The following is a 12,808-nucleotide window of genomic DNA, read 5'->3' as shown; positions in this document are numbered from 1 at the left end:
GGCTGGGCTCCCAGCCTGCTAGGCTGGTCAAGCTGGTTTTAGCTGGTCATCTCCCAGCCCAAACAGCTAAGACCAGGCTCGAAATGGCTGGAAACCAGCCTGGAAGTGGCCAAAACCCCTCTAAAACCAGCCTGGTTGACCAGCCAAAACCAGCCTAAGCTGGTTTAAGCTGGATTTTTCAGCAGGGAATACATATTTCATGGTGACTTTTAAGTAAACTTTAGGGAGAATCTACCACTTTTAAGGTGAATTTACAGTGTTTAAGTGAGACGATTTCAGCGATAAGCCTCAAGAAAGACTGTTTAAATAATGACATATATATTTGTGGTTTTGTCCTTTTTTCTAATTCAATAGCTTGTATTAAGACACATACCAAACCTTGATTCCCTGCTTGCATGAGCGTTATTTATTATGATTTTTCATTTGTATATGAAATGTGTCTCAGATTCCAGGAGAAAAAGGTATTTTAAATATGTATATCTGCAAAAGGTTTCGTTATCAAAGAGTGTTTTCTCGTTTACGCCAAGAAAAAATGGTTGGAGAGTTCGGGAATCGACGTCACGGTGGGCCATGTTTGTGGATAAACGCGTGAGTGCACAATGAAAGCCAATGGAAATACCGGGAAAACACTGAGAATATGGACTACTGTGTGCATGCATAATATATGTGTGTACACAGTTAAACGTTATTTGTGTCTATAAACGCTTTTTGTGTGTCTATCCCTACTGAAAAAACCAGCCAGGCTGTTTTTAGATGGGTTTTTGGCTATTTCCAGGCTGGTTTCCAGCCATTTCCAGCCTGGTCTTAGGTGGTCAGGCTGGGAGATGACCAGCTAAAACCAGCTGGACCAGCCTAGCCAGACTGGGAGCCCAACCAAAACCAGCTATGTCCAGCTTAAACCAGGCTGGTCAAGCTGGTTTTAGCTGGTCATTTTCCAGCCTTACCAGCTAAGACCAGGCTGGAAATGGCTTGAAACCAGCCTGGAAATGGCCAAAACCCCTCTAGAACCAGGCTGGTCTCAACCAGCTAAAACCAGCCTAGGCTGGTTTAAGCTGGATTTTTCAGCAGGGAGGAAGCTGAAAATTTGCATCCCATAATATCAAGTACAGGGACGAGATTATTCATAGCTAACTGATGGAATCAAACTGCTGTAAGAAAACATTTCCAGATATTAATTTCTTCATACATTCAGTACAGCTTTCCCTTCTGCCTCATAATTTTCGGCAGTAACGTTAGTTCTGTTTTTTTTTTTTTTGTGTGTGTGTGTCCGACCGATTACTATGGCCCCAAACATGAGAATAATCGACAATTTACAAAATTAATAATCAGGTAAATTACCAGTGTCGTTCCGCTCAGGACGCAACATTTGTTTACATTCTGCTCCAAAATGGCCGACTGATGTTCGTAACGTTAGGTACACTGCAATGATTTTATAGCTCAGTTTTTCCCTTATTTCTAATCCGAACATCTAAAAATTCTTAAATGAAGAAGCATTTTCTAGTCAAGCAAAAGTGTCATCTCAATACTCTCAGAAAATACTTAATTGATTTAAGAAGTTTTTAGATATTTGAGCATTTCTTCTGTATCTCCATCCAAACATGACACCTCAAATGTATCAGGACATTTTTCTAGGGTTTATGTATTGAACATCAGTGCATGAAAACACATGATAACAACTTTTTATGAGGATTAAGTTGTTATTTTATTAAAACCTTACTGAAAAAAAAGCTTAAACCAGCCTAGACTGGTTGGCTGGTTTTTGCTGGTCGACCAGCCTGGATTACAAGGATTTTGGCCATTTCCAATCTTGGTTTTAGCTGGTCAGGCTGGGAGTCCAGCTTAAACCAGGCTGGTCATGCTTGTTTTTTATTTTCAATCTTGACCAGCAAAGGGCTGGAAACCAGCCTGGAAATGGCCAAAACCCCTCTAAAACCAGCCTGGTTAACCAGCTAAAACCTGCTGACAAGCTTGGTTTAAGCTTCAGCAGGGAATTGCCTAGTTTTCATCATTATGAACGGTAACCCAAGGTTTGTGGTGTTTTGAGACCCAGGATTAATTCTTACATTCAGCTTCAATTATTATAAATTGTCAAATGTTTCATCTTTTTGTGCACTTACTCTACAGACAATACAGAAAATCTGTTTATTAACTTTAATTATAAAAAAACACATTGTGTGTGTGTCAACGTTCTGCTCAACTCTGTTATCAAAGGCAGAGCAATCTGTAAAGCACTGATAGAAAAAGCATGCAACTTACTGCTCCACAAGTGATGTCACTTCCTGTGGCGGGAAACTCTGGAAGGAACTGAGGCGAGTCATTTATTTATTGTGCTTTTTACAGTTTTATTTTGAACATTCCAATTATTTTGAACATCTGAAATTTCATTCATTATGGTCTTGATAAGGTCTTAAAAAGGTCTTAAATTTGATTTGATGTAACCTGTAGAAACCCTGTATACAGGGCCGGTGCAAGCTGAACTTCCTTATTAGGCAAAAGACGGTCACTCCGCCCATTCTATCGCCCTAGACGCGGATATAACTAAGGGAGCGGGTGGTGAGGGTAGTGTCGCTGACACCGCCCTCTTGATTAATCGCGGATTTAACTGAGGGCGCAGGTGGTGAGGATAGTGTCGCGGACGCCGCTCTCTCTATCCTGCCGCCCTAGATGCGAACTGAGGGCGCGGGTGGTTAGAGTAGTGTCGCGGACACCACCCACTATATTAGTCGCGGATATAACTGAGGGCGCGAGAGGTGAGGGTGGTGTCTGGGGTAGTGTCTCCGCCGCCCTCTCTATTCTGCCGCCCTAGGCAGCTGCCTAGGTCGCCTCTATAAACGCGCTGGCCCTGCCTTTACATGCACAGAAGTGTTGTTCAGCAACTGAAATCTCCTGGTGAAAGATTGATGTGACTTTTTTCAGATTTATAAGGGCCTTTATACAGCATCAATAATGTAGATTTATATTTAATTTAACAACAAAACATCAGTAAATAGTGCTATTCGGCCTAGCCTGCTTTACTTGCTGAAGGTGTTATATTCACATTGGGTCAATTCTGAACAACGACGGCCTGTGACGCTCCCTATATTGTTCACCGCTACTCGGAATATTCACTTTGAAACAGCATCTAATGTGGCTTAGTAATTCCTGCACGCCACCGGCCAAACACTAAGCATGACAATAAAAGTTGAAAGTGAATGAATGAATGTGGATGTATCAGTAAAAGAAGGCAGCACACAAACGGTCATCTCATGTATTCATTTATTCATATGTACAAGTTTGAGAAAAGTCTTGTCTACAGCTATACAACTTTTTATAATATTTTTAGTTTTTTAATCCAAGTCGACTGACCACTCAGCTGCGAGCACGAGAAAAAAACACACCAAGAAACTGAACATCATTAAAAAATGCCAGCTGGGAAAGGAAAAAAAAAAAATCACTTCAACGAGTTTATTTTCTAACTTCTGAATCGTGGATGCAAAAAGAGCGGGACATTTAATAATAATATTAATAATAATTACAAAACAGACAGGCAGCTGAGTGGTCAACCCAATCATGGTGGTGTTTTTAAAAAAATCTTTTTTTTTTTCTTTATTTCATAAATGTGTGTGTGTGTGTGTGTGTGCGTGTGTGTTTGTTTTCCCCCAAATGTTTTGGTGTCTCATGATATATATTTATTCATTTATTTATATATATATATTTATATGCTGATTCGTTTTTTTGTAAAATCACAGATGCCAAACTGTAAAAGAACCAACTAGAGTACTAAAGCAAGTAAAAAATAATAAAACGCAAAAAAGTCTAACTATTCCACAAAATCAAAAGACGTTTTTTGTAACGTTTTTTTAAATCCTTATTCTATTTTTTTCATTTTTTTATTTTATTTAATTTTTTTCAGTTTTTTTAATTTTTATTCTATTTTTTCAACGTTGTTTTTTTTTCTAAATTTTTCCAACATTTTTATTTCAAATTAATATTATTTTTTTTCAACGTTTTATTTCAAATTTTATTCAATTTTTTTTTCCGTTTTTTATTTTTCAAATTGTTATTAAAAAAATTTTTTCCAACGTTTTTTTTTTCCAAAATTATTCAAATTTTTTTCAACGGTTTCTTTTTCAAATCGTTATTTTATTTTTTCGTTTTTTTTCTTCAAATTTTTAAAACTTTTTTTCTTCTTTTTTTTTTACAAATTTTATTCGATTTTTATTCCCAACATTTTTTTCACCATTTTATTCAAATTTAGTTTTTTTATTTTATTAAAAAAAAAAAAAAAGTTTTTTTTTCTTCAAATTTTATTATATATATTTTTTTCCAACAGTTTTCTTTTTTAAAAATCGATATTCTATTTTTTTTTCTCCAACATTTTTTTGTGTTTGTTTTTTTAAAATGAATATCCTATTCGTTTTTAAACGGGTGTATATAGTTCATATAGATATGGACTTATTTAAAATAGGTGTAATAGCCATTGCTACTGTTTGAACTGCCTATGCTAAGCTCCTGTAAGAGCGAGATGGGGTCGCTGTTCTTCTTGCTCTGCTCGGGCAGCATCGGCCGTGGTTTGGGCGGCGCGCGCAGGGCACTGGCGTAGGACATGGTGGGGGGTTTGGGGTGTCCCGCAGGGCTGGTGTTTCCTCCTCCACCGGGGTCTGGCGGCGTCTGCTTGCTGGGCAGAAGAGGTGGGAACTGTCCGTGATGCTGGAGAGACGCTGCACTGGCCGGATGAGGAGGCGGCGGAGGAGGAGGCTGGAGACACTCGGCCTTCATCTGTTCTTCACTCATCGCCTTTGAAACTGAGGAACAATAGAGTACGTTACAATGTGCAAATGTGCGGAATTAATGCTCACAGGACTGCGGCATACCTAAAATCTCGCGGTGGGGGCCGATGTGACTGGCTCCATTGCATGGAATGTTGTGAATGGGAGCGGGACCCGGGACAGGACCGGGGCCACCCAGCCACAGGTCTGCTGAGGGGTATCTGTAGGAGGGCACCGGCTGGTCCTGGGGCTCCAGGCTGTCCGGATACGGCTGAGGGGAGCTAGAGGAGATCCTGCGCTGGTAGAGGGGCCGCCCCGGGCCACGTGGTTCATACTGACACAGAGACAGAGAGGAAATAATGCAATCAAACACACACACACACTCATTCTGCCTTTTTTTCTCTACTCTTCAAGTAGTGACTTCAGGTTTACCGATTCAGGACAAGTGAATGTAAAACCGTAGTAAACCACTGGTGCGCTCACCTCATCTAGGCTGTGCAGGGAGCTCTGCGGGGCCTGGAGCTGCTGTTTCTGCTGCTGGTGCTGCAGCGGCCCTGGATCCTGCCGCTGTGCCATCGCCTGTAGGCCGAAGGGCAACCCGTGGCCCAGCATGTGTCCGGGATGGGGCCAGTGGGCCTCCTGGAGCAGGTACTTGACTGGAAGTGGCCCCGCGCTGTGATCCGGCGGGAACGGGGCCTGACTGAAGCCCACAGGCGGCTCTCGGCTGGTGTCGGGGTACGAGGGCTGGGCTGGGGCCGGGAAGTTGTGGTTTGGGGCTGAGGATGAGGGGGACGGCAGGTCTCCAGGGCTCCGGGGCTGGATCTGCTGACGGTACTGAAGGAGACGAGACTGAGGAGGAGGCATTTCTGCAGGGTCCCGCTGCTCATACTGCTGATCCTGCGGGAGCATCTCACGGAGCAGACCCGGATACCTGTTATTCAGATGGAGGAGCAGAACATTACATCATGTGCAACAGTACATCCAGGAGGTTATCATCACAGAATTGTTGCAGGTTAGTGTATACTCCATCAGCTGTTTTAGTTTCTGCCAGCTTTGTGTTTTTGACTGTTTGTCTCCATCTAGTGTCTGAATAATGCGCAGGTTAGTGTATACTCCATCAGCTGTTTTAGTTTCTGTTGTGTTTTTCTGTTTGTCTCCATCTAGTGTCTGAATAATGCTCAGGTTAGTGTATACTCCATCAGCTGTTTTAGTTTCTGTTGTGTTTTTGTCTGTTTCTCTCCATCTAGTGTCTGAATAATGCACATGTCAGTGTATACTCCATCAGCTGTTTTAGTTTCTGTTGTGTTTTTGACTGTTTCTCTCCATCTAGTGTCTGAATAATGTGCAGGTTAGTGTATACTCCATCAGCTGTTTTAGTTTCTGTTGTGTTTTTGACTGTTTCTCTCCATCTAGTGTCTGAATAATGCACAGGTTAGTGTATACTCCATCAGCTGTTTTAGTTTCTGTTGTGTTTTTGGCTGTTTGTCTCCATCTAGTGTCTGAATAACGCGCAGGTTAGTGTATACTCCATCAGCTGTTTTAGTTTCTGTTGTGTTTTTGGCTGTTTGTCTCCATCTAGTGTCTGAATAATGTGCAGGTTAGTGTATACTCCATCAGCTGTTTTAGTTTCTGTTGTGTTTTTGACTGTTTGTCTCGATCTAGTGGTTGAATAATGCGCAGGTTAGTGTATACTCCATCAGCTGTTTTAGTTTCTGTTGCGTTTTTGGCTGTTTGTCTCCATCTTGTGTCTGAATAATGCGCAGGTTAGTGTATACTCTATCAGCTGTTTTAGTTTCTGTTGTGTTTTTGACTGTTTGACTCCATCTAGTGTCTGAATAATGCGCAGGTTAGTGTATACTCCATCAGCTGTTTTAGTTACTGTTGTGTTTTTGACTGTTTGTCTCCATCTAGTGTCTGAATAATGTGCAGGTTAGTGTATACTCCATCAGCTGTTTTAGTTACTGTTGTGTTTTTGACTGTTTGTCTCCATCTAGTGTCTGAATAATGCGCAGGTTAGTGTATACTCCATCAGCTGTTTTAGTTTCTGTTGCGTTTTTGGCTGTTTGTCTCCATCTTGTGTCTGAATAATGCGCAGGTTAGTGTATACTCCATCAGCTGTTTTAGTTTCTGTTGTGTTTTTGGCTGTTTGTCTCCATCTAGTGTCTGAATAACGCGCAGGTTAGTGTATACTCCATCAGCTGTTTTAGTTTCTGTTGTGTTTATGACTGTTTGTCTCCATCTAGTGTCTGATTAATGCGCAGGTTAGTGTATACTCCATCAGCTGTTTTAGTTTCTGTTGTGTTTTTGACTGTTTGTCTCCATCTAGTGTCTGAATAATGCTCAGGTTAGTGTATACTCCATCAGCTGTTTTCATTTCAGTCAGCTTTGCAGTTAATTAAAGTATTTAACGTTTTGTCTTATCGAAGGTTGTTATCACAGAATAAATCCTGACAGGTAAATCAGCAGCCCGACACAAAACGGAGCACTGTTGTATAAGACCGAAGGGTTTATTGAGAAAACAACCTCCTAGATGTACTTTATCCCACTTATTACTGAGCTACCTGCCTTAAAATATTAAAATTAGACACAAACGTGTTCTGAGCCGTTTATCAACTATTGTAATAACCAGGATCTGGTACATCCAGGAGGTCTTATATAAATTATATAACATTTCCTTGTTTCACATCGGGTGTTCAATAAACCTGTCAGGCTTCATTCTGCAATAACAACCTACGGGATGTACTTTATCCCCATTAAATACATCATTTTCTTTTAGGGGCCCTGTAGCTCATTGCAGTTATCATCCAAACATATTACAGTCACTATATTAATGAACAATTCCATCTATTAACAAACTATTAACTCAGACCTTTAGCTTAAGCAACTAATTAGCTGCTTATTAAAGGTTATTAATGTAGTAGTTGGGTTTAGGTATTGGGAAGGATTAGGGATGTAGAATAAGATCATGGCTTATAAGTGCTAATGAACTGTTAATATCAATACAATAGGAGGGTAAAATTCACAGGGGGGCAAATAATTTTGACTTTGACTCTACATGTTCAGACCTGGGCATGGTGGGTCTGGGCTCCTCGTCTGCTGCTGGCCCCAGGCCCCATCCGGCTCTCAGGATCTGCGGAGGGATGCGCAGTCCAGGTTGTGCCAGATGAGCCAACTGCTGTGGCAGAGGGAAGGGGGCGACACCGGCCGGCAGGAAGGGTGTGTGTTCCCCCCACTGACCCACACGAGCCTGCTGCTGATGCTGAAGAGCATCCATTCCCGACGACGCCTGACCATCTGACACACAAAACAACACAGAAGACAACAAGATCTGTTCACCATCAGACTTTTCATTTTTGGGTGAACGATCCCTTAAACATGACATTTTTTCCTAACAAAATTAAAAGGAAGCCCGGGAGGAGGCGTACTGCGCTCCAAGTTCACCAATTAGGATGACTTTCAGCGTTCATTGTTATCAAGGACTAAGGAAAGAATCTATATACACACACAAACCTAAAGTGTCGCCCAACAGCGAGTCCAAGCTCTCTTCCCCGAAGCTGTTGAGCCGGAGCGGCTGCTGGTGCATCTGTGCAGGCAGACCCCGGACCACACCCTTCAGATCCTCAGACATCCCGGCCCCCATCGGGTCCTCACCGCCCTCCAGCACCGGAGACTGCAGCCCGCGGGGTCCCATCGGCGGCCCGCTGTAGAACGACGGAGGGAAGGAGGAGGCCTGAGGGTGCATGGGCGTCTGCATGCGGAGAGGGGGTCGGGACAGGCCGTACTGCTGCGGGAACTGGCTGGTCCCATGATGAGAGGGGAATGCGGGATGCGGGGGTGCCATGTGGAAATTAAGGGCTCTCTGGGGGTCTTTGCGTATGAGGCGGTTCGCAGGGAAGCCCATGTTGGACTGGGGCTCCGGACTCTTGTTTTGGACTGATTCTAGATCCCCCTGCGAAATAAGCAGATGGTACAGTCTTTACCACATTGGGGGGAGTTTTTGAACATGAAATGGATGACAGAAACTATAATTTAGTCCTGTTCACTTCATTTTGACTCATTTCTGAAAGCAAAACTGGGATTTGGACTTTGTTTTGGACTGCTTCTGGATCCCCCTGGGAAATAAGGAGATGGTGGTACAGTCCTTACTAGATAGATCTAGGTGCAAAGTCTGAAGCTCATGGTGCAAAAGCATTAAAGGGTCACGAAACACCAGAACACATGTGTTTGAGCTGTTGACAGTGGTAAATGTGTCCCACACTGCTATAAACACTATTAGCACACCTATATTTCACTAAAAAGTGTAAATTGGTTGTTTTTGCGCTATTTCAAGCAAATTCGTACTTCCGGTTTGAAACGAATTTTTGAAGCTGCATCACGGCCATGACATAATATCGTGTATTCCAGCGTGCAGACTGGGCGTCTGTGTCAGAGTGTGTCTTATTACGTCTTACAGTGTGCTGCATTAATGCATGAGTAAGGCTTGGTTCAAACCAATCAGCGCGCTCTATTGTGCAACTTCATTAATATTCATTACTGTCACCGTGTTTAGACGACAGAGACGCCACGTTGTGTTGGCAAAACAAGCGTGAAGTGTTGCTTTTATAGTTTGCTGCAGTTAAGTTTCGTTTTAATTTTCTCTCTGTGAGAGCGCAGAGTCAAGTGTGGATTAACAGTGTACGCGACGCTCGACAACCGTGCGGCATCAAACATTGCATGAAAAATACCCGTAATTTTACTATCGGAAGTGTATTATGTAATTTTATTATCGGAAGTGTATTACGTAATTTTACTATCGGAAGTGTATTACGTAATTTTACTATACGAAAGTGTATTACGTAATTTTACTATACGAAAGTGTATTACGTAATTTTACTATCGGAAGTGTATTATGTAATTTTATTATCGGAAGTGTATTACGTAATTTTACTATCGGAAGTGTATTACGTAATTTTACTATACGGAAGAGTATTACGTAATATTACTATAAGGAAGTGTATTACGTAACTTTACTATAAGGAAGTGTATTACGTAATTTTACTATACGCAAGTGTATTACGTAATTACACTATACGGAAGTGTATTATGTAATTTTACTATCGGAAGTGTTTTACGTAATTTTACTATAAGGAAGTGTATTACGTAATTTTACAATACGGAAGTGTATTACGTAATTTTACTATACGGAAGTGTATTATGTAATTTTACTATCGGAAGTGTTTTACGTAATTTTACTATAAGGAAGTGTATTACGTAATTTTACAATACGGAAGTGTATTACGTAATTTTACTATACGAAAGTGTATTACGTAATTTTACTATCGGAAGTGTATTACGTAATTTTCCTATCTGAAGTGTATTATGTAATTTTACTATCGGAAGTGTATTACGTAATTTTCCTATCTGAAGTGTATTATGTAATTTTACTATACGAAAGTGTATTACGTAATTTTACTATACGAAAGTGTATTACGTAATTTTACTATCGGAAGTGTATTATGTAATTTTATTATCGGAAGTGTATTACGTAATTTTACTATCGGAAGTGTATTACGTAATTTTACTATACGGAAGAGTATTACGTAATATTACTATAAGGAAGTGTATTACGTAACTTTACTATAAGGAAGTGTATTACGTAATTTTACTATACGCAAGTGTATTACGTAATTATACTATACGGAAGTGTATTATGTAATTTTACTATCGGAAGTGTTTTACGTAATTTTACTATAAGGAAGTGTATTACGTAATTTTACAATACGGAAGTGTATTACGTAATTTTACTATACGGAAGTGTATTACGTAATTTTACTATCGGAAGTGTTTTACGTAATTTTACTATAAGGAAGTGTATTACGTAATTTTACAATACGGAAGTGTATTACGTAATTTTACTATACGAAAGTGTATTACGTAATTTTACTATCGGAAGTGTATTACGTAATTTTCCTATCTGAAGTGTATTATGTAATTTTACTATCGGAAGTGTATTACGTAATTTTCCTATCTGAAGTGTATTATGTAATTTTACTATCGGAAGTGTATTACGTAATTTTACTATACGGAAGTGTATTACGTAATTTTACTATACGGAAGTGTACGTGACAAATAAAGGCCTGATTAATTGATTGATAATCTGCCAATGGGGTAAGCAGAATAAACCTGTTTTAGCTTTAATGCAAGTTTATTGATTATTATGATGATTATTTAGCTTGTTTTATTGAAAAACTCGCTTCATTTTAACTAATTATTTCTAACATGAACAAACAAAGAACCACACATTTCTCACAGGATTCGTTCGTGTTAGTTAAGCTTATTTAATGGGAACACAGTTGTTCATTGTTAGTTTGTTAACTCACTGATGTAAACAAACTTGAATTTGGCTCTCAATAATGCATTAGTAAATGTTCAACTAAGATTAACAAGCATCGTCCATAATTAGTTCACGTTAGTAAATAAATGAACTAACATTAACTAATGAAACCTTATCGTAAAGTGCGACTAGTTTTAGATTTTTAAAGTATATGTAGATGAATTGTACCTGTTTTTCCTTCAGTTCAGGGGCTTTTCTCTCAGGCGTCAGCAGTCGACAGTGCTCAGCTTTCCCATTAATGTCCATTTTCCCTAAAGAATGATAATATACCAGCAAAACACATCAGATGCAATGCAGAGAATCACCAATGGCTGCAAAACTGAGCATTCAAAATAAATATTATGGGTTTGGCTCTCATTAACAGTGCTTGTCTTCAGATATTAGCATTAATCATCAAATTAGCAATGAATAGATCACTTAACAATGCAAATTCTGTCATATTGACACTATTCACAAACCAAACAGGGCCTAACATGCATGAATTGAGCTACAATACTGCAGCAGTGAGCTGGTTTAAAGTGTTACCGTTCCCGCTGGGCTCCTGAAGCAGCTCTTTCTCTGTATTTTGCTGCTGGTTGAGGCCTAAAGGAGACGCGTGACTGAACCCGTACAGCACTGGAGAGGTGCGACTGGCTGCAGGACGCAGGTTCAGGTTGTACATGGCCGCCTGGTGGCTCATAATGCGAGGATCCATCGGAAAACGGCTCTGATAACCGGCCCAGGGCAACTGGAAAAAGGAGAGTTGGGTCATACTGGTGTAACGTTTGTTTGTTTGTTTATTGACACATCTGCAACTTATGGCTATTTCACGGCATGATCAACATGGATGAAAATAACAATGAATGAAATGATGAAAATATATATATATATATAACAATAAATACATAAATAAAAATAACGAACTAAATACATATAAAAATAAATAAGTAGAAATAAATATAAATTAAATTAATAATAAAAATAAATAAATAACAAAAATAACTAATCTAAAGTAACTAATCTAAAATAATTAAATAAAAATAAATAAATTAAATAATAAAAAATAATTAATATATACATGCATGTGAATATAAATATACACAGTACACACACATTACATAAAATTAAAAAATACAAAATAAATAGAATAAAAAATATAAATACAATAAAATAAATTACAAATAATACATTAAATAAATATACATAATAAATACAATTAAATTAATCATAAAAATAAAATTTATACATGCATGTATGTATCTATATATGCATAATTACTACGTGCGCATTTCATAAAAGTAAAAAATATAAAAAAATAAACAAATACAATTATATAAATATATAAATAATAAAATAAATTAATATAAAAAAACTAAATAAAAAATAAATAACAAGTAAAAGAAAAATATAAAAAATAAATATATATACATGCATGTACGCATTTATATAATAAATAATTAAAAGTGTATTAAATATATTAAAATATATATAAAACATATTTTTAAATAAAGAATATAAATAAATAAATATTAAGTTAACACAAATAAAAATAAATTAATAAATAATAAAAATAACAAACTACAATAAAAGTAAAATAATTACAAAATAATAATAAATAAATACGATTATATAAATAATACAAATGAATATATAAAGAATTAATAAAATAAATATATAAACTGATAATAAAATAAATAAATAATCAAAT

General features: G+C 38.4%; 1 protein-coding gene across 7 annotated transcripts in view; it reads right to left on the bottom strand.

The window, feature by feature from the left end:
• Positions 1 to 4,169: 4,169 nt before the first annotated feature.
• The window catches only part of helz (helicase with zinc finger), a 77,641-nt gene continuing 69,002 nt past the window's right edge, over positions 4,170 to 12,808 (bottom strand). For 6 of the 7 annotated variants that reach the window (XM_073938334.1, XM_021470068.3, XM_073938327.1 and 3 more), the window contains 7 exons: positions 11,647 to 11,848; positions 11,290 to 11,372; positions 8,259 to 8,697; positions 7,814 to 8,042; positions 5,232 to 5,679; positions 4,854 to 5,082; positions 4,313 to 4,784 (listed from right to left, as the gene is read on the bottom strand). In XM_073938334.1, the coding sequence (XP_073794435.1) occupies positions 4,435 to 4,784; positions 4,854 to 5,082; positions 5,232 to 5,679; positions 7,814 to 8,042; positions 8,259 to 8,697; positions 11,290 to 11,372; positions 11,647 to 11,848 (1,980 nt within the window). In that variant the 3' untranslated portion in view covers positions 4,313 to 4,434. 7 annotated transcript variants of the gene reach the window in all.

This window comes from Danio rerio, chromosome 3 (assembly GCF_049306965.1).
Source record: "Danio rerio strain Tuebingen ecotype United States chromosome 3, GRCz12tu, whole genome shotgun sequence".
Classification (NCBI taxonomy): domain Eukaryota; kingdom Metazoa; phylum Chordata; class Actinopteri; order Cypriniformes; family Danionidae; genus Danio; species Danio rerio.
Note: the sequence above shows the minus strand (reverse complement) of the source record. Positions and strands in the feature narration are given on the sequence as shown.